Genomic DNA, 20,258 nt, shown 5'->3' with positions numbered 1-20,258 from the left:
TAAACACTCGTGGGACAATTTATTAAGAAGCCAAATCAAAGTGTTCCGGGAGAATATTTACATGGAAATATGGAACCTGCAGCCCGGCAGCACTTCATCTATGAGTGTAAAACACTTTGAAAGGTCTGCAGAAAAAGAAAATATGACCTTGGGTCACAATGTTTTCATCATTCTGCTCCCAAACATCAACTCTGTTGAGCTGACAGACTGGCAGCCGTCTGTGTGTGTGTGTGTCCTGCGACTGACCCGAGACTTAACTGGCTGTCACGGGGAGTGAACGGCCTGCCAGCGAGCAGCTGTGGCCGCGGTGCCACAGACCGGCCCGTGGCCTTTAGTCCGAGAGTGCGTCGGCACGAGAGAGACATAATAGTGTCAGTGTTGGCGGTGTTAAAGAGCCCGCTTGTTGATGTTGAAGATTTTGACAGAGTGGTCGGCACTGGCGCTGGCCAGCTGGAGCCAGGAGCTCTCCCGCTCAATTTCACTCCCCGCGTCGGGCTGTCCGTCTTCCTCGCCGCGGTCTCGACCTGCCCGACCGGCCCTGGGCCTCCAGCGGAGTCTCTTGACCGCCAGAGAGTGGCTTTGTCTGTCGGAGGGTGTGTGATGAAAGGAGACAACAGCGGTGCAGCTCTGGATAACAGCACAGACGACACAATAACAACAACACAATAAAAATACCAGCTCTAATCTGCCCGAGTGGTTTCTTGTGGTTGATAAGGATACGAGACGTCGGTCTCTCCACACCCGTTCCAGTCGTGCCCGTCACCACCCTGCCGCCCGGGGCACCACGTGTACAGCAGGATCCTGCCGCACTCCAGGCCTACAGCGAGCAGGTAGCTGTGGAGACCAGGAACAAACAAACACATTGTCGTTATAGAAGAAGATGCCACCTTTGAGGGGGTCAACTCAGCTGATAAAAGCACCGTGGGGGATTTGGGAGTGAGGAGATTCATGAGTGTTTGAGTGCAACACACTTATTTCTCAGAAAGCTCTGCCCTCTGTCATCCCTCAGTAGAGCAACAGCAGTAAACAGCAGGAAAATGTATACGAAGCCTTTTGAATGCATGGATTTCTGCATAAATGGGCAATGAAATGTGTTTTGATCCTCCTCTAGTTCACCACAATTGACAAACACAGTCTGTTTAGATGAATACCGCACAAAAAACATGTAAACATTCAAGTGCAGGGTGGAGAGCGCGTGTGAACCGCTAGACCAGGGGTCACCAACACAGTGCCCGTACCACGTGAGTCGCCCGTAAGCCTGTTCTAAAAATAGCGCCTAAGAACATTTTTTCTACCGCTATTTTTTTTAAATCACACCTGTATTTTCATAGATTTTAAAATGACAATGTCTTAAAAATAAATAAAAATATAAATAAAGTGAAGGTGAACTCTGACCTAGTTCAAAGGTCAGTATTGTGCACATGAAAGAACCTTTGCGCTTGTGGAGAATAAACTAGCGGGCAGTGAAGATGGTGAGTGGAGGGCAATTTTCCACCCCAAGAACATGGCAGAAAGAAGACAGTAAATTTATCATTTTCAAAGTGAATGGGAGGAAGAGTCATTTTTTACTACTGTGAAAGGAAGGTGTGTATGTTGCATTTGTGGGGCAACTGTGATGACAGTGAAGCAGCACAATGTGGAGCCACACACACACACACACACACACACACACACCACACACACACACACACACACACACACAACACACACACACACAGAGGAGTGTGTCAAGCAGTAGCCCTTCAGTGTGAGGAGATCAGAGGTGTTTAAAGTATCAAAGTATCTCTACAAGCCTTCACGCTCATGTGTCCACGGTAAGACAGACAGATTGTCTGCTAACGTTCTACGGAAATCCCCGCTGCATGCTAACACTTTAAAAATCTACAATAGTTAAAACAAGGATGGCGTTCATGGGAGGACAACAAGGAGGAAGACACAGCTGTCCCAAAAAACTGCGTCATGGTTTGGGGCTGCCTCAGGGCCTGGATTGCTGTCAGACGGGAAAATTAATATTCCCAAATTGAGATTTTGCGGGAATACTTGTGATCATGTGAGAGGTGGTAGCTCTGTCTGCGGGGAACTGGGCTGAGCAGTGGAGGGTTCTTGGTTCAAGCCCCAGGGCAGACTAAACATGGCAGGTGTTCTGGTAGTAGGGGGAGGTCCCAGAACACCTTCAGAGCATTGCCCAGGTACCCTTGAGCAAGGTACCGAAGCCACAAATGCCCATATAGGGCCCTGTGAACTGGTGACTCACCCAGGGGGGACCTGCCTTCGCCCTCACTGTGACCCCGAAAGGGACAAAGAGGTTAAGAAGGCGAGACAAAAGACTTGAGGTCATCTGTCCGCCAGAGGATGGGCAACGCAACATGACAACCAAAAGTAAAGAGAAGGAAACACTCCTTTTGGAGGGGCCTAGTCAGTGAGAACCCAATTGCAGTGTTGTGGCATGACCTAAAAAGAGGGATTCACACCAGACACCCCGAGGATATTGCTTAACCAAAACAGTTTTAACAGTAAATATATTTATCCTTGCAAATATACATCTAATTTAATAATAAAAGACAGCTACATTGAAAAAAATGAATTTGATTTCATCTCCATTCTATGCAGACAATGCCAACACTGATTCAATATGACCGATTTGGATGTGAGGGCACAACAAAAACACTTGTTTGTGTTTACCTGTTATCAGTGCAGAACACGGGGCAGAAAGCCACAGCTGTGGCAGAATCGCCGACATCTAATACGGAAGAACATGGCTTAATCTCAGGAGGACTCGAGGCATCTGTGGCGTCTGAGGCGTCTAATCCACACGGACCCCACACTATTACCTGGGCAAACACACAAACACAAATGGGGACAATCTCTTTCTTACAATGACAGTTTAAATAAATAAATTCCCAAGTAGCGATCTTAGAAATACGGAACTGAGATTCATGTTAGATCCGGAAAATTACCTTCTTATCCCGACTGGATGTCGCAAAATATTTGCTGTCTGGGCTCCAGTCACATGACCAGATGATTCTTGTGTGCACGGCCGTGTCCTTCCCTGTGTGGGCGTGCAGGGAGAACAGGGGCTCTGCGTGGATAAGACAACCAAAATGATTAGATGGAGGCGCCAGCAGCAATCCCAAAACCAAACATGTCACACTAAATGAACCGCGTGTACGAGTTCCTCACTGCTGCGCGAAGGAAAAGCCTGGCCAGAGCGGCGGCTGCAGCGGAAAACAGGAAATAGATTCTCACGCCAGCCTCGTGTGAGAGATTTCGGTCTACAAAGCGCTGCTGTTTATTTGCCCACCAAATCTTTTCAGACCTCAGATTGGTTTTTCTCCCAGAGAGCTCCTTTGTATGCTGCTGGCAGCTGCTTCGCTACGTTTGCAGCGGCGAAACCACAGCCACAGTTGGCCGCCCTGTTATGTCTGCGTGTTAGAGCACACGCTACGGAGACCACGCATGCTTGCTGCAACGACGTGGGTGCTGGACGTCCTTCCGGCTCAGATTACGCAGGCAACATGAGTAAGAATCGAAACGGCTGCCCGACCCTTGAGGACAATAAAAGCGGGACGATGCCACGACGCCACAGAGGTGGGCGAAAGCACAGGCCGTTATTTTGATCGCCTCTGACTTCATTTAACCTCGTCTGCCTCTGGCTCTCCTGTGTCAGTCATCAATTGCAGTGATTCAGAGCGAGTGAACCGGGATAGACGGCGAGCACCCTCAACTCTTGGAGGCCCCCGCCAAGCCTCTGACCAAACAGCTGCCCGCGTGGCGCCTTCTTCTGGGTTTTAATATCAGTATCAGGCTGTTTGTCCAAGGTTGCCGAGATTCCTCCATTTACCGAACGCTCATTTGAAAACTTGAGTTTAGGTCGGGGCGCAAACGAACACAGGACGGCTGCCAACCGTGTGTTTACGCACCACATTGAGGCTCAGGCAGTTTAGAATTGTGTCCATACGATGAGACAGGGCAGAGCTTAACTGGTGCTGTATGGACATTGAAATAAGGGGGGAAAATGACTAGATGATTAAATAGTCAGTGCAGGGATGAGAGAAGATACATCCAATAATATACTTATTATTCATGGATCAGTTAGTGGTACGGAGCGCTGCAGAGTAACGCAGTCTTTAGTTGCACCTTCATTTGAACCGAGGATTACTAATCAGTCCAGCCTTCTCACCGGTATCATCAGGCCCGGGCAGGTTCCGTTTCCATAGCGACCAGGTACGATCACGGGAAACAGCCAACAGGAGCCGTGCGTCAGGAGAGAAGGCCATCTGAGTGACGGTGAGCGTGTGATATGAAAGCATCTGCAGCTGACGCCACGTAGACGCACTCCACAGTATGACGGCAGCGTGCTCGGTTTTAGAAGCCTGAAAACAGCCGGAGGAGACAGGATTACACAAACACGTTAAAGGGACCGTTCAGCCAACAATTAGTTCAATCAGTGGTGGAGGGGTGGACGCGTTTGAAGCCAAAAAGCACTTTTGGAGTTTGATTTGCAGACCAATTTAAGCTGCAACATTAAGTAAACTGGCATTCTTGGCATTGTGAGCACTTTGATTTCAGTTTAAAAAATGGGGATTTATGAAGCTCCCCATGTCTGAAGAGCAGAGATTATTCAAAATTGCATTAGCTCACATAAAGAAATTCTTCTATTCAAACCTGTTGAGCAGAAAACTATCAGACAAGGTGGAGAACATTGAAAACTGAGCGCTGATTTGCTGCCATATTTGCAAAATGGTGACAGTGACGGCCATGCCGGTGGACCCGGACGCCGCTGTCTAATCACTCTGACCTTGCAGGCAGAGGCCACCACTGACCCGGCGCTGTCTGAAGCCAGACAGAACATCTCAAATCCATGGCCGTACCTGGAAATAAAAACCGTATTATATGCGAGCACGACTGATGAGTCACGGAATGTGCAGATGGATAACCACGAGACAGCAAAACAAAAGCTGGCCCTCCTCCTCCGACAGTAAATGAACGATTCCGTTATTCCACTAAACAAGCTTTCAGACTGGAGCCAGTGTTGCTTCCTGACAGGTAAATGAGCTTCCCCATCTGCCGTGACTGCTCCTCCCCTCTACTGACACAGATGAACAATGACGGTGCTCCGGTTAATCACTCGCAGCCTAATTAGTTTTCAGCTCGCCGACTGTCCTCTTGTTGGTTTAAAATGTCAAGGCGGCAAAGTAAAGATGCAACTCAATGGAAATAAAAATCAGCCCGTGAACCAGGAAGCTGCAGCAGACCGGCAGACAAAGCACTCCAGTGAGTTGGCCGCAACAATAGGAGCATTATTTACGCAGTGAAAATGATTTGGCTACTTAGTCATGCTAATGTTCCGTGGAGGTGAAAAAAATGCTTCTCCGTTCAAACAATGTCCACACCTGGAACGCACGGAGAGGCCGTGTGTCATGGTTATGCCTGAGTGACAGGCTAAATGGATGCAGAAAACTGAGGGCCAGCAGAGGTTTATGGATGCTAGGAAGCAGCAAGCTGACGAGAATACAAATGTCCGAGTTGGGTGGCAAAAGTAAAAGGAACAGTTGGATGCTCACAGTTTCTGGACTTCGGGCCAAAGGGTGTTCTGAAGCAAATGATCCTCTGGTGGGGGCTCTACACACACACACACCACACACAGACACACACACAGAGAAAATACTTACATAAGGGTCTAAAAGATTCAACCACTTTGCAATTTACTAAATGAGGATTACACTCAAGTGCCAATTATAGATTCCCTCTTTTAAAACCATGTCTGTTAACCTACGGGGCAACAGACACTGGCAGTGTACATGCGCACACGGGCACACAAGCTAAATGAGGTGCAGGACAGACTGATTCCATCCATTTCTTTAGCATAAAACCATTGGCAGTGAAAATTCCCAATTCCCCCCAAACGCCCCACAACTGCAGCTGTATCTGCGACTCGGATCAGCTGCTGGTTTTAAGTGGGATCAAAGCTGGGCAGGCACCAATCCTGTCGTCCACCTCGGGCTCCGCGCTGGCACTCCGCCTTCAGATTTCATGTAATCAAAAGACCACGCCGCTCGCATCGGGCCTCGGCTTCCTGGTTTCTGTACTCATTCGTTTGCCTCTCCTGCCTGCGGAGGCTGAACCGCCGAGCGGGGGGGGGGGGGGGGGCGCGCTGTTCACAGCGGCCTCCGCGCCTGGCTGCTCTGCAGATAGCCCAGGGTCACTGACACTCTGTAATCATGTAAGCTTGCGTTCCAATTAGCATTAGAGATTAGGGAGTGGCTTCAATCAAGCTGAAGACACCCTCTCATCCTGGGCTTTAAAGCCCCGCTCCTCCTTTTATTTAAAAAAAAAAAAAAATTAATTCTGAAATATTTTTGGAGAGTTGTTACTTTAAAATCTCAGCGTCTCCTCTGCAGCCTGCTGCAGGCCTCCGGCACTGTGGGGGTACAGATGTAATAACCAAATGCCTGCATATGATTGTCTCTTAGAAGAACATCTAGTGGCAGGCTGAAGCTCTTTAAATGTGGGCTGAGGGGGGTCAAACTGGAAATTTTTGTGCCAGAGGTTTAAATGAAATGAGGGTCGGTAGAGTTTCAAAGATTGGCGGATTCTCGGGTACCAGTCATGATCAGTGGGTGGAAATAAGACTCCTGGTATTGATCTGAAATACTGCTGAACTGCTCCTCCTCTCCCTTGGTCTTTGAGACGAGGTCGCCTGGCAATAAAATGACATTTCCATAAATATTTGATATTAAATGAACAAACATCCTAAACTGAGCTTTTGTTCTGTGCGTCACCTTGAAATACAGCCTTGTTGGACAGCCCCAGGGCGGGCGTGCTGGCTCCCTCTGGAAGGCTGGCGGCGTCCTTCAAGCAAGACGATAAATAATCGGACACATAAACAGCGGCGGTTCTGAGTTAGAGCCGTCTGCTCGGCGCATTCCGGAACAAAAAAAAAAGCAGGCACTCACGCTGGAGGTCAACAGCTTTTCACTTGAAGTCCCGAAGACGTTGGCAAAGTTCTCCACGAAATTCCGAGGGGCCTGGAAGACTCGCAGGACCTTCTCGTCGGCTCCCGATACGAAGCGGAACCTCCCGACCGTCGCCAGGCACTGCATGTCGTAGCCGTGGATCTGCGGCCGGGAGATTTCGTGCCACGTCTCCTGCCGGATGATACGTTCTGATAAGTAATGCTGATATCAGCTGGCTGCTGCGAGCTCTCCGCGAGATAAAGGGATGATGGCAGTCACCAGATATCGTTGGACTGCACGAGCTTTACACCCTCCGTCAAATATACCTTATTTTCTGCATCATCTGATAAGAGAGCTGCGACATATTTAGATCTCCTAAAGTTCTTTTTCTTTCGATTGAGAGAATGTGATTAATTACCTTGGTTTAAAGATTTTAAAGAGCATTTTCACCTCATTTCCCCCTTACCTGTCTGCCATCTTGCTTCCTCCATGGAGTGAAGAGTCGAGTCGTCTGATCCGCTCCTACGCTGAGGATGAAGTCTCCCTCAGGATCCCAGCTCAAGTCCAGGACTGCATTGAAGTGACCCGATATCACGACCCCGGGCCTCCACTGTCCCTGCTCAGAAAGCAGGGCGCGGATTTGCTGATTGATTACGTTACAGTGATGAGTGATGGAGCTTTAAAAACTGAAAATACTGACCGCAAAAAATTACCTCTTTGTCTTGGTCTTTGCACCAGAGGTGTAACGCTCCGTGGAACGCGTGAGCCACGATCATTGATCCATCCGGGCTCATCTGGCAACCATAGAAGCCCAACGTGTTGCCACCGACCTCGCCCACACGCACCTGGTGCAATATCAGAGCTCAGCTGGCCGAAGAACATTTGGATTCTGGTTCACTGAACACGTTGGTCCTTTCATCATATACCCCCCATAGATATGTGCTATATAACCTAGTTTGTGATGGCAAACATCTGGGTTTTGTGTTAGGATTTCTCACTTTAACAGGGCAGAAGTTAAGCAGGGGGAGGGCGGGGGGGGGGTCAGGGTCGTTGGCAAATTTGTTCTCACCCTCCTCACAAGAATCCTTAAGCAGCTTCCATTATAGTGGGAGGAAGCAGACAAAGAAGCAAATTAAGCTGACAAGCCAGATGAGAAATTATGCAAAATGGGACTTATTACAGCTGAATAAATGTTGTGTTTTTCTTCTGACAAAGTACCTTTGTCTGACACAAAATGAAACCAATTTTACTGCAGCATATCAAACTCAACAAAACAAAAAGAAAGAAAGGCAAAGCTTGAGAAAACAGAAGGATTTACATAAATTGGATTTGGGTGAGAGCCTGCTGTGACCTCTGTGTCGCCTTCAAAGGCTCATTATACAGACAGTAAATGGTCCAGTGGGTCTAAGCTTCCAATAAAAACCCATTTAAATAAAAAAATAAAAAAAGAATTCTGATCAACAGTCTGATGTCAAGTCCTTCAATTTGGGGTGTCAAAACAATTCTATAGTCGCTGCCTTGGGCTGACTTTAGAACACATTTAACGACTACATGAAAGTGTATTTATCCCCACCTGAGGCGATGCTAACGACACTCCAATTTAACAGAGAGAATCAATGCATTTGCAGAATAAATGCATTTAAAACAAAAAAGGAAGGGCCAGAGAAGAAGGTTCTGATTAAAGGACAACTAGATGAAGCTTAGAGTTCTTATGTTTTATGAGTAATTATGAACTCTTGAGTGAAATAACAATTTTAACAGAAATTTTCACCTGTGACAGTGGTTTATATGACTGCATCTGTAACTTGTATCAGGAATACACTCAAAGGCCTTGAAGACCTGAAGGAATGCAATGCTAAGAGGGCAGATCCTTAATCTATACTAGTTAACCTACAAAATTTTAACAGCTTTTCTGAATGTGGCTTGGATTTGTGGAGCCTGTGGAGTCCTACAGTAAGGGAAGTGAGCCTGAACGTGAACGCCTGGTTTAAAACCTCATCAGGTTAAGTATGAGCTCACGCTGTTGGTCTCATGATGCTCTAAAAAACCCAGATTAAAAAAGAAAACGCCTTTCGATGCTTTGAGTCTGGAGACAAAACAATGGTAGAGGCTAAAAGAACTGCTTCAAAACAGCCACTAATAGAAAGCAGAAAAGAAAAAGAGTGGCAAATTCAATGCAAATGAAAACCGAAGCACAAGAACAGCACACCAACATTATCAGTATTCCACATTTATCATATTCAGATTTGACATCACTCATGTTCTACAGACTGTAGAAGAAGCTTAAACTAGGTTTTAAAAATGAAAGGAAGATGCAGCAATCAGAAGAGAGAGATTTAATACTGCTGGTGGACCAACAAAAATAGCGAGACTGATGAATTGTGTGACTTTCTGTCTGGAATTATGGCACAGCAGCAACCTCTGGGTGATACACCAGACAACGAGCATTTGTTAGTTCAGATGAATAACTGAGAACAAACGGTAAAAGTAAACTGATTACTTCCTGTAAAAAATATATGACACTGACTGTGCCAGTCTTTATTATTTCTTCATCCTACGGAGAATATGAGATTTTTTTTTTCCAGAGGAAAAGTGTCTGCAGGGCACAGCACCGTCTACATCTGCTATAACATCCCTGAAAGACGCCGCCACCCCTCAACAGAGAACAAAGAGACGAAAGGTTAGCCAGAGAGTTTCATGGGCATAAAATGAAATATCCAAAGGCATAAAATGAAAAGAAAATGAGAGTTCTACAGGTTGAATTGGACAGGAAGTTGGAAGAGAGATCTATAAGATAAGATACAGCAATGATCTGTAACGAGACGGTTGTGATCACCCGTCATGAATAGTATATGCAAAACTAAATGTTTTAACATTTCAACACTCACGTTTGTGCATTTCAATCTTAATCACGAGCCAAGCCAAAACAGGCCAAATCAATCAATCTTTATCTATATAGCGTCTGTTACAATCAAAATTGTTTCAAGGCGTTCCAGAATCCCAGGGCCTGACCCCCAACAAGCAACAGGGCAAGGAAAAAAACTCCCCTTTAACAGGAAGAAACCTTGAGCAGGACCAGGCTCATGTAGGGGGACGCTCCTGCTGATGGGGGGCTGGGTAGAGAGGGAGGAGAGGAGAGGAGAGGAGAGGAGAGGAGAGGAGAGGAGAGAATAGGCATAGACCAAAAGGAACAAAAGTTCACATTTAAAGGCATCTCATCTAACCCACATCCTCATTGGATGTTCCCTACTTCAGCCATGGGCACCGCTGCTTATGAAGCCTATAGTGCTCAGATGAGCTCAGACATTATGGGATTTATGGCTGGATGGAATAAAAAGTCACTCTGACCACACTGTCACCAAGATTTAGCCCACGAGGAGCGCAGAATGAAGAGTTGAGAAAAAAAATTTGAATTACGAGTTGCATCTTTTCACAATATTTTAGAAACTAGGAGCACACACCATGAACATTGATGGAAAACCAGATCTTGCTGTTCCGGTAGTGATGGACACCTGATGGGACCATGACGTCCATCTATATAGCCAATCACTCCTGGAAGTTGTCAATATTCATACTGACTTGCCGAACTATTCTACACACTCAGAGTGGGAGTACCAATACCAAGCATCAGTAGTGGGCTGAACCCAGATTATTTCAAAGTATGGCTCCTTGTGATGGCCATAAATTCCAGCCACTTAAACTTAAGATAACCATAGTGTGTTGTCGACACAAAGATGGCTAATGTCCTCACAAAATCATCAAGAAATAAAGTTCAGAAATAAAATCCGGCTCTTTGACCAATCAAATTAAGCTTCCATTTACTCCTGGAGTAACTCTAAAACTCCTTCTTGCAGCCAGGTTAGTTCAGTCCAGAACAGGTGAAATCTAGTTTCATCTTTGTCTGGGATTAGTCTCAAGCCTCGTGTGTGAAACTGGCCCCATAAGGGATTTGGACACTGGCTCTAAACATTCAGGAAAAGGCTGGAATACGTGTCACACGTGCCAATTCTGCAAGTTGCTGGAACGGAGCTCACGTGGGTCATCGACGACCTTCACCATGGCGGCTGAAACACGGCGGAACGAACGACGGCGATAAAGATCCACCTTCACTTTCGGCTGACGCGATCCCACAGCCGCCCAGGTATAGAGCAAAGGAAGATGGGCACAGACCGTCAGATTGAAGGAGAAGGAGATGCAACATTAAGCGCGTTAAATTTTCAAATTCGGCACTCGAAAGCTGATCGCAAATCACGCGAAAACTCACCGAGACCGCCATCTATCTAGTTTACGAGAGGGGAAACGATAAGGATAGATAGTGTGTCTCATCGCAGGGCGGCAGGGGAGCAAGAGAAGAAGAGAGCAAGGACAGCAGAGAATGAGTGGTTTATGTCCTCGGTGGAAAAGGAAAAAATAGACGGTGAGCTGAATGAGGAAAGCCATAAAACCTGAAGGCACAAATTGATGATCACCCCGTTTGGGTATCCTGATCGGATGAATGCTGCTTTTACTGACCTCAGTTTATTACACTTGCATTTTACTGTTCAAAAGTCCAACAAATATCCACATCTGTAGAGTCACAACTTCATTTTGGAAGGCATAATCAGCTCTATGTACTGCCTCCACACAAAATTGGTCATAATGGATGGATGATTGTGCCAATAAGTCCAGGAAACAGATAAAACTATTTAACCATTTGATTTGTAAAAAAAAAAAAAATGTCTGCAAAAGTCTGCAAAAAAGGCCACCAACACCACAGGTGTTGTGTAATAACCCACTGTGGTCAATGTAAGATGTTAATGACCAAAGTGACTCATTAGTAAGATGTGCTTTACACAGCGGTGGGCCCCCTGCCGGCCCACTGTTACCCCCCAATCATGATTAAATCCCACCAATTACTCTAATCACATTGAAGAACTGCTTCACTTCTTTGCGAGTACAATATCTGCTGATTGAAACACACTTGGCCGGTCACATGACTTCCAAAAAACTTCCACAGAAAACCTTTGCAAGGACTTTTAAGAATATAACTAAACATTCAAAGCGTAACATTCTCGCCTTTCAAATTAAGGAAGGAGCCAACCAAACCCGTTTAATTCGCTGACATTTCAGGACTGCACGTCAGCCATGTGCCCGCGTGTGTGTGAGAGAGCTTCAGAGGTTAAGTTTCCTTTGTAGGCAAGGAACTCGTCAGTTCAAAAGGATCAGCTGATGTTTAAATAAAACAGGTCAGAATATCACAAATAGAGAAATGGAGAAGAGAACTTGCAGGGAGGGAGGAAAAGGTTATTTCAGAAGTGTGTGTGCTTATGCGTGCGTGTGTGTGTGTGTGTGTGTGGGGGGGGTTCCATTTCAATTTAGGCATCAAAAAGAAAATCCTGAGCCGTGGAAGCTGATTGACCGTACCAGATTTTGCCGGATTTTAAAACACCTGATTTCTTCTACGGCCTTGTCTATGAAAAAGTGAAGGGATGTGGGACATTTGCACCGGCCTCGGGCCTCAATCAGATTTCCCTTTGTCAAAGAGAATCGGAAGTTTCACCACTGCTGCTTCCTGTAATCTCTCTTGGTCCTCACGGCAGATGTGAACGAGGAGTTCAAAGGAGCATGAATGTCGTGCAAAAAGAGCAGAGTCTTGCTAATCAGCCCTCTCGTGGTGTCGTAAGAAGACGAGACACTTCTGCGTGAACTGGGGGACAAGATTGAGTGATATTTAGAAAAATAAATAAATAAATAATAATAAAAGGCAATGAGCTGCTTCTTGTGTGCCATCCACGCTTGTGTTAAATTTAGCCCCATTCTGGCACGGCGAAAGCTGTTGGGAGCGAGGAAACAGGAGGGAGGAGGCAAGAAAGGGATACTGCTTAAGAGATGGAAAAGAGGGAAGCAGGTGACCTGACAGGCCTCTGTCACCCCACTGGGTCATGGTTTCCTCTCCTCTCCTCTTCCTCCTCATCAAGTAGACTATTTATGCTGATTCTTGTGTTGTTTTTCTGCCCCCCCCCTTCTGTATTCATTTACAGGTATCGCCGCCTTCGGAGCTGCATGATGACCTCCGGCCCCATGATGATCTCCTCTCCTCTACCTCTCCTCTCCTCTCCCTTTACCCAGCCCCCCCATCAGCAGGAGCGTCCCCCTACATGAGCCTGGTCCTGCTCAAGGTTTCTTCCTGTTAAAAGGGGAGTTTTTCCTTGCCACTGTTGCTTATTGGGGGTCAGGCCCTGGGATTCTGGAAAGCGCCTTGAAACAATTTTGATTGTAACAGACGCTATATAAATAAAGATTGATTTGATTTGAGGTGAAAAAATCTGGTGTGTGTCTAAAAAGTGAAAAACTTTTTTTTTTTTTTTAAAAAGAAGAACGAAGGCAGGAAGGGTGCCGGGGTTTACGGCATGTCCTCCTCCAGCCTCTCTGTTTGCTGTCAGATGTGTTGGGGAGGGAGCCATTAAAGAGGAGTTTTGGCGTGAGTGATAGGAGGGGGAGGACAAGTCCGGCGTGTCTCAACACAGTGTTATGTCAGGCTCTGCACATCTTCACCGTCTCTCACTGCTATTTCTGAAGCCGCGGTGTTAGGCAGAGAGGAGACAGAGGCAGGGGGAGGGAGGGAGAACACCAAGGGGGAACCCGAGCTGTCAACACTCACAGAGAAGGAAGGTAGGAGTAAGAAGTGAGAAATGGGTGTCTGCAATTGTTGTTTTGACCACTACTGCATGATGTGTACGACCCTCGACACTGACCTGCTCCACCCAGACCCCAGACCCCTCCTCGGGAGCCCAGATGATCATGGTTTTGTCCATGGAGGCTGAGAGCAAACTGAGAGGCTGTTGCAGCTCTCCGCCTGCAGGGGGAGACAGAGGAATGAGCAAACCTCAAAAAGAAGCAATTTTCAGTATCTTTTACTAAATATGCAGAAACAATTGGAGGATCAGTCTAAGAAGTGACCTTTGTAAGTCGGAGGTTGCCAGTGGAGTCCATAAACCCAGTTCTCATGACCTGCCAGGACTGTCTCGAGGGACACGGCAAACTCTGAGGACGCAAAGACAGATGAAAAATGAAATCAAGATGTTACGTTTGTCCAAGTATACAAAACATAATTCATCAATAAGGCTAAACTGTTGGGATGCAGAAAATGTGTGTCCCTGATGAGGTGATATCATTTTTATGTATTTGTCTGAACTGCTTATTGACACCATCAAAAGGGGGGGGGGGGGGGGTCAATAATTTCCCACAAACCCCTTTCGAATAAAAACAATACGTTTTATAAATTCATGTTTCTAAATATACAATACACACGGATCTTTGTGGTTTTGTTGCTGGTTGCTATGGAGATTGGACATGTTCCATCTCGAAACCTAAAAAGCATTTGGCTTGAGAAATAGCTACGATTGTAACACATTTTATTGACTCCTGTTATAAAACTATACACAGATACCTCACAAGCTGTTGTTTTTAGCTACAGGGTCAATGTGCGATGCAGATCGAGGCATCTTTTTTTGTCCTGTGCACAACACATGTACACGGCACGTGTTAATATCGATGCGTGTAGTCCTGGTAGCTGCTAAGTCGATATAAAAAATTCAGCTTTGCTGCACTGGCTCTCTGATTGTGACCTATAATGTCTCATTAGCTGATTTTTATTGGTCCAGCAAATATTGAGCAGCTCTAATAAATGAGCAAGGATGCTTTAAATGTCTTTACAGGGGTCATTATAAGCCTATAGGGCTCTCTTCATTTGACTAATTGGCACCTTTTATAACATCCCTTATCCAGTGCAGCATGCAGGGGCTGCTCACCTCTCTCCATCACTTCAAAAATATCCTCTTTCATTCTGATGGCGTCGTGGTCGTCCTCTGCGCGGGCATCCATCCGAGACTTGGCACGCAGCTTCCACACTCTGATGAGACAGTCCTGCGAACAGCTGGCTAATAACAGCTCCCCACCTGAACGGGTCATTGAGAGAACGTGGAAACCTTCCAGAAACCTCATCCAATGCTGCGCTTTTGATTCAAATCTGTTATTATCGTATATGTTATTAAGTCTTTTTCTGGCTTCGTCACAGTTGTATAGTGCCGACTGTGAGGTGTGCCTGGGCCAAATACAGCCAGTCAGGAGGTAAATAAAGCACACGCTGCTGTGTCTGGGTGGCCACCCATCTGTTGTATGATGCATTTCAAGCTTGATTTAATGGCCTAAGGCCCAGACTTAGCCAAGATAAACACAATGAAAAATCTCTCTTGTATGGGAAGAGGAAGAGGTGTAATAGCAGTCTGTCCTTCATTGTGTTGGGATGACAGTTATTATTCATTAATTGCATTAACCTGAAACTCAAACTGCGTCGAGGTCGGTAGGCTCACTTGCAGCCTTCCTAAATCAAGCTTAATGTCTACCGATATTGATAACGGATCACACAAGCAGCGCTGCATGTTAATCGTCAACAGCAACCACTTAGCACAAGCAGCTATTCCAATACTATCACCAACAACCTAAACTAGAAGGATGCAGGAGACAGACGTCTATCCAGGAGCAAAAGAAAAGAAGCATTTATCTAATTAGGGAGGGCTTTGGCATTCTAACAGGAAGATTTTACATAAATAAACGTCCCTCTGTCTCTTAGCGTGGTAGTGTGGAGTAGGTCATGGACTGTGAGTGGGATGGAGACACGGGCAGAGAGGGCCGGTTAAGCAGTTGAAATAGGTTCAACACACAGAACTGTGCACGCTTGAAGAGGTTTACATAATTGGCAGAAGCTGAGATGGAGCCACACACAACTACGAGCACACAAGCATCCTGACAATCAGTGTTTTTCAAGCTGCTTAAATAGCTGTTTTGGTGCATATGAAATTGATCATTCCTGAACACAGCGTTTAGAGTGTTATGGGCACTTCTGCCAGAATTTGACTTATGTGAGATGCACGAGCGTTGGCTTCACTCACTTCGGGATGCCCACGCCACCCCTCGAACCCAGTCCTCGTGTCCTTGCAGAGACATGGCTTTTTGCATCTGCTGTGGATCAGTACAATACAAGCTCAAAGGTTCTACTAAAACTGTAACAGTTGAAGGTGACACAGCACACGTGTGAGCCACATAAAAGAACCGAACCATCCCAGCATACCTGCCCACTGGACTGCACGTACAGATGCACTTGAGAGTTATCGCCCCCACAGGCCAAAATGGGAACTGTTGCAAAAGAAAAGTGTGTTTGTACACTACCAGCACATAGATGTGACAGAAGTTATCATTTTTACATGTGCGATCTAGATTAACAATAAAAATCATTTAAAAAATGACATACTAAAGTAAGGAGACTAAACCGAGAAATCAGGATCAACAATAGACGTTTTAAAAAAGGCACTTAAGCTGAGATGCGCATACAGATTGATAACAGAAGTAGAAGAATGTCTGTGTGCATGCTGCTTGTGATTTCGAATATGTCTATCCAGAGAGAGCTTAGGCTTACCTCTGCTGCCTGGCAACAGAGCCAGAGAAACATCCATCATGAAACTGCTGCCGAATGATAAGGTATGGAGGCACTCGGCTGAGAAACGTACATGCACAGAGAATTAAACCTCCTGACAGCGTAAGAACAACACTGTTCCTGTCCAAAAACTAAAAAACACATTACACAAACAAAATAGTCATTTAATTTCTCCACTGGAGTGTTTAAACCATACATTTTCTCTGTATTTATTATTAATTGCAGAGGCAAGCCTTGCTGCATCAAAGCTGATGCAACACACTTCACAGCAGTGTGTTGCAGCTCTTTACCCACCAAAATAATGTGTGGTCAAATCCAAGCACCACTACACTGAAAGTGAGGAACACACATCAGCCCATTTGGTTTTGTTGGGAATCAATGAGCCAAGTCACCTTTCTGTGTGGTGGGCAGGAGAACACACCCTGAGTGGTCTGTTGAGCTTTAGGAAATCTATATATATATATATTATTTATCAAGGTCTACTTTATAAATAATATACGCGTATTACCGCCACCTACTGGCAGGGAGGTTGCACACATACAGTTACATGTGGCTGTGTTCTTCTGAGCATGTTCCTACTCAACGCTGTGATATTCCCTCACTCTCTCCACATGAAATTGGTTATCTGGGGCGAGGAGACCTGCAATCATCTATATATTCATACTGATTAGTTCATTAGAAAATTATCTGGGATGTCCTGATACAAGGCATGGTGTATCAGTGATGTCCTATAGATGTCCAATACTGGACAAAATATAATTTTGTAATGTCCTTTATTACTTTGTTCCTGCAATGTAAATATCAGGAAAAATGTGGAATGATTATGAACAAATAACATAAATGACTGGGAAAAAAAACTGAAAAATCACATCATTCTACCAAACTGCTCCTTTATTATTATGATATAGTCCTAAACAGAAATGCCCTTTTAAGTAGCCCTAACTAACTCAACATATTGAAACATTAAATTTGTAAACAGATTGAAAATAAAGCTACTTATTTCTTAGTTCCTGCTCTTTTTCTTACCTCCCTTAGCTTCACTGCAGAGCCACAGCCTGACAGTGGAATCAGAGGCTGCAGTGGCCACCAAAATATTTGAGCCCTCCACATAGATGCCATCCACTGCACAAACGGAGCCTGTGTGGCCTTTACACACCAACGACTGGACATACTAGAAACAGCAGAAGACCAAAATCCAGATTATGTCTACGAGTCCAGTGAGGAAACCATAAATTGGGAGCTTTTGTGTGAATGTTACCTTCCCAACCTGAGCTTCCCAGAGGATTACGCAATTGTCAGAACCTCCTGAGAGAAGATGACTCTCTGGGGCTATGGCATTAATAACAGATAAATTGTTAGAGGAGTATCGCTTATTAGCCATTACTGTGCCATATCATTAGACTTAAAGCACCTGGATAACTACTCAAGATTACACACATTAATAAATGAATGAGAATGAGGTTGTTCACTGTGGCTCCAGGACATCCATAACACACTACTACTTAACTAAACGTTATTTCACATTTCCCCCCCTTCCTCACCACAGTCCGGTTTGTGAATCCACTTGACGGCATTCACCCTGCCTGTGTGTCCATTCAGCAAAGTTAAAACTCTTTTCTCCTGAAACAGAACACAGCGTCTAAAACATTGGTTTGTTTTCAAACTCAGGGTTCCTGGGCTTCATTAGCAGGTCCATCGAGCAACTGCCGACAACCCATTTCACAAAATAAACAAAGAAATTCTACTACCAGCGGGTCATAGAGGGCCACGGAATGACATGTCCCAAATGCTACGGTACCTCCACGACCCCAAGACACAACATTTGGTGTTCTGTTTGCGCAGCAGGCTACATGGCATGTTTCAATTATGGGCGCCGCCATCTTGAAATCCGGAGTCCTGGTGTTGCAAAAAATATAGTTGTGGCAAAATTGACCGCACTTAACGTTCCGCATCCAAGATAGTTCCACACATATCCGGTTTCTACTTTTTTTTCCCTATTAAAAGTTCCCTTAATATGTGCAAGATTATTTGGAGAACTCGCTTCGAATAAAAATAATTTCCGTTAACATAAGCAGACAAAAATATCTAATCTTGCAAGCTCTGTTGGATTAATAAATAATCTTTCATCCTTCTTTTTGATAGAATAGTTTTTTCATGATACAAAAATAGAAATGAACCTTGCTTAACTACACTCAATAAAATCAAGCTTTCGACCTATTTATATTTATAATACGAGTATATAAACCGATATTTTGATGAACAGAGTTCGCTTATAATGGAACATGGGACATGAACACACTACCCTTTAGCTCTGTTCGAGTCTAGAAGATTTTTAAAAATAAATAGTTGAGCCTTTTGAGCCTAAAATTGCACTAATAAACAGTGGCCGCGTGGTGGCAGAAGAGAGTCATTAAACGCTTAAATCGTCCACAACAGATGTAAAAATTCTAAATCATTTTTTTGTGGTATTACAGGAAGTCTGGTATTTGAAGAACCGGCTGCCTATTTTACAGTGAATAATAGCAATAGTTAAGGATTGCTCTGCTATTATATTCCCCCTACATTTCTATTTAAATGTGCTTCTGCTTCTGTACATTTCAAAAGCCGTGCTGGCACAGTGGGTCTGGAAAAACCACTTGACGTGATCACAGGTAGCTATTTGAAGACATTTGTCGATATGATACAAAAGCAACATCTCAAAAGCCAAGAGAAATGAGAAAGGCTATTTTTCTTCTCTGACTGTGCTGACTCGGGGTATTCTTGCGTGACTAAAGACAATGCAGAGACACTGTCAACAGCACTTGAGTGGAAAATAGAGTGCGTCCTCCTGCAGTCGCTTAAAAAAGTGACAGAGTGAGACGACCCCAAGGTTCCCCTGACTCATCTCAGATCTGGCAGCTATGGAAAGCTGGGATGCGTTCCAAGCAGCTGTATGTGCTCCACATCTCCGTTGTGCAGCATATTGTGTGTCATGGTAACATCACACGCCTGTTACCATAAAGCAGCTTTAGTTTGATGAGAGGCAATCACAGATCATTGCTAGGGACGGGTTTTTTTCTTCTGTGGAGCCGTTGCCTTTGCCGCAGAGTGCTGCTTCTCTTGTGTCATTCAAGGAGAGGCGCATTCATTTGGCCCGCCTGTGCACACACTCAGTATCAGTCTGGATGCGCTCAACATCAGTTTAACATCTGCAGGCTGCTATTTTCTGACAGTAAATCCTCTCCGATGAGCCCATGTCACTTTGGACCATGTTTGGCGTGTGTTGGGTTGCAGTGGCTGGTTCTTTATCGCGGTTCAGCGCATTCCGCCGTGTACAGACACCATCTGTGATAAATGAGTCGGCCATCAAACAGAGGAATGCTGGAAGAGCGCATGTGAGGTGCACGAGATGCAAAAGAGGCGAGATCACGCCTCTCTTCAGCACTCCGCTGCAGGTTTTTCTTTTTTTCCTCCGTGCAATTAATTTAGCCCGGTCCCTGGGGGTGCGCGCTTGGCAAAAAGGGATGATCATTTTGACGTGAAATGCTGGATTTTCTGAGGCGCGCATTGACAGCGAAGATTACTGCATCCTCAGACACTTTAGGAAGAACTATAAAAGTGTCATTCTGGTGCGGAAAGAGTCTCAGTCGAAGACAAAGCTGCTCCACAGACAGTATTTGAGGGGAGATTTTTCCATCATTCTCACATCTCAGGAAACGTCTGTTTTTGGGCCACGCAGGTGAAAAAGCCTGATTCAGACTGCTGATGTGAGGAAAAATAAACAGCTGCATCACGGATTTTTCTAGTTTACTGTATATGTAAACACTAAACTTACACCAAAGGTCACCAAA

General features: G+C 45.3%; 1 protein-coding gene across 6 annotated transcripts; it reads right to left on the bottom strand.

Moving 5' to 3' along the window:
• On the bottom strand, nt 1–18,339 carry elp2 (elongator acetyltransferase complex subunit 2). 6 transcript variants are annotated; one of them, XM_057021562.1, is made up of 22 exons: nt 18,177–18,339; nt 17,970–18,048; nt 17,687–17,757; nt 17,455–17,599; nt 16,411–16,488; nt 16,066–16,130; nt 15,887–15,956; nt 14,747–14,893; nt 13,896–13,979; nt 13,691–13,791; nt 7,670–7,801; nt 7,423–7,599; nt 6,957–7,148; nt 6,783–6,852; nt 6,605–6,700; nt 5,565–5,622; nt 4,799–4,871; nt 4,181–4,373; nt 2,958–3,079; nt 2,683–2,831; nt 721–834; nt 1–583 (listed from the first exon to the last, which is right to left on the bottom strand). In XM_057021562.1, the coding sequence occupies exons 1-22, from the start codon at nt 18,306–18,308 to the stop codon at nt 388–390; spliced, it is 2,544 nt and encodes an 847-aa protein (XP_056877542.1). In that variant the 5' UTR covers nt 18,309–18,339; the 3' UTR covers nt 1–387. The 6 variants fall into 6 exon arrangements, with proteins under 6 accessions (XP_056877542.1, XP_056877545.1, XP_056877543.1 ...); XM_057021565.1 differs by having other exon boundaries at nt 7,423–7,575; XM_057021563.1 differs by having other exon boundaries at nt 15,887–15,953.
• Nucleotides 18,340–20,258: the final 1,919 nt, after the last annotated feature.

Source organism: Takifugu flavidus, chromosome 21, assembly GCF_003711565.1.
Source record: "Takifugu flavidus isolate HTHZ2018 chromosome 21, ASM371156v2, whole genome shotgun sequence".
Taxonomy (NCBI): Eukaryota; Metazoa; Chordata; class Actinopteri; order Tetraodontiformes; family Tetraodontidae; genus Takifugu; species Takifugu flavidus.
This window is presented reverse-complemented; position numbering and strand designations above follow the sequence as displayed.

What these genes read in the sequence shown, in the direction of transcription:
- elp2 (XM_057021562.1), bottom strand. Translation starts at nt 18,308, where the DNA reads ATGGCGGCGCCCATAATTGAAACATGCCATGTAGCCTGCTGCGCAAAC. An exon ending in TTTTGAAGTGATGGAGAGAG is followed by an intron (nt 13,980 to 14,746) that starts GTGAGCAGCCCC and finishes TTGCGTCCTCAG; the next exon opens with AGTTTGCCGTGTCCCTCGAG. An exon ending in TGTGGAGAGACCGACGTCTC is followed by an intron (nt 584 to 720) that starts GTATCCTTATCA and finishes ACCCTCCGACAG; the next exon opens with ACAAAGCCACTCTCTGGCGG.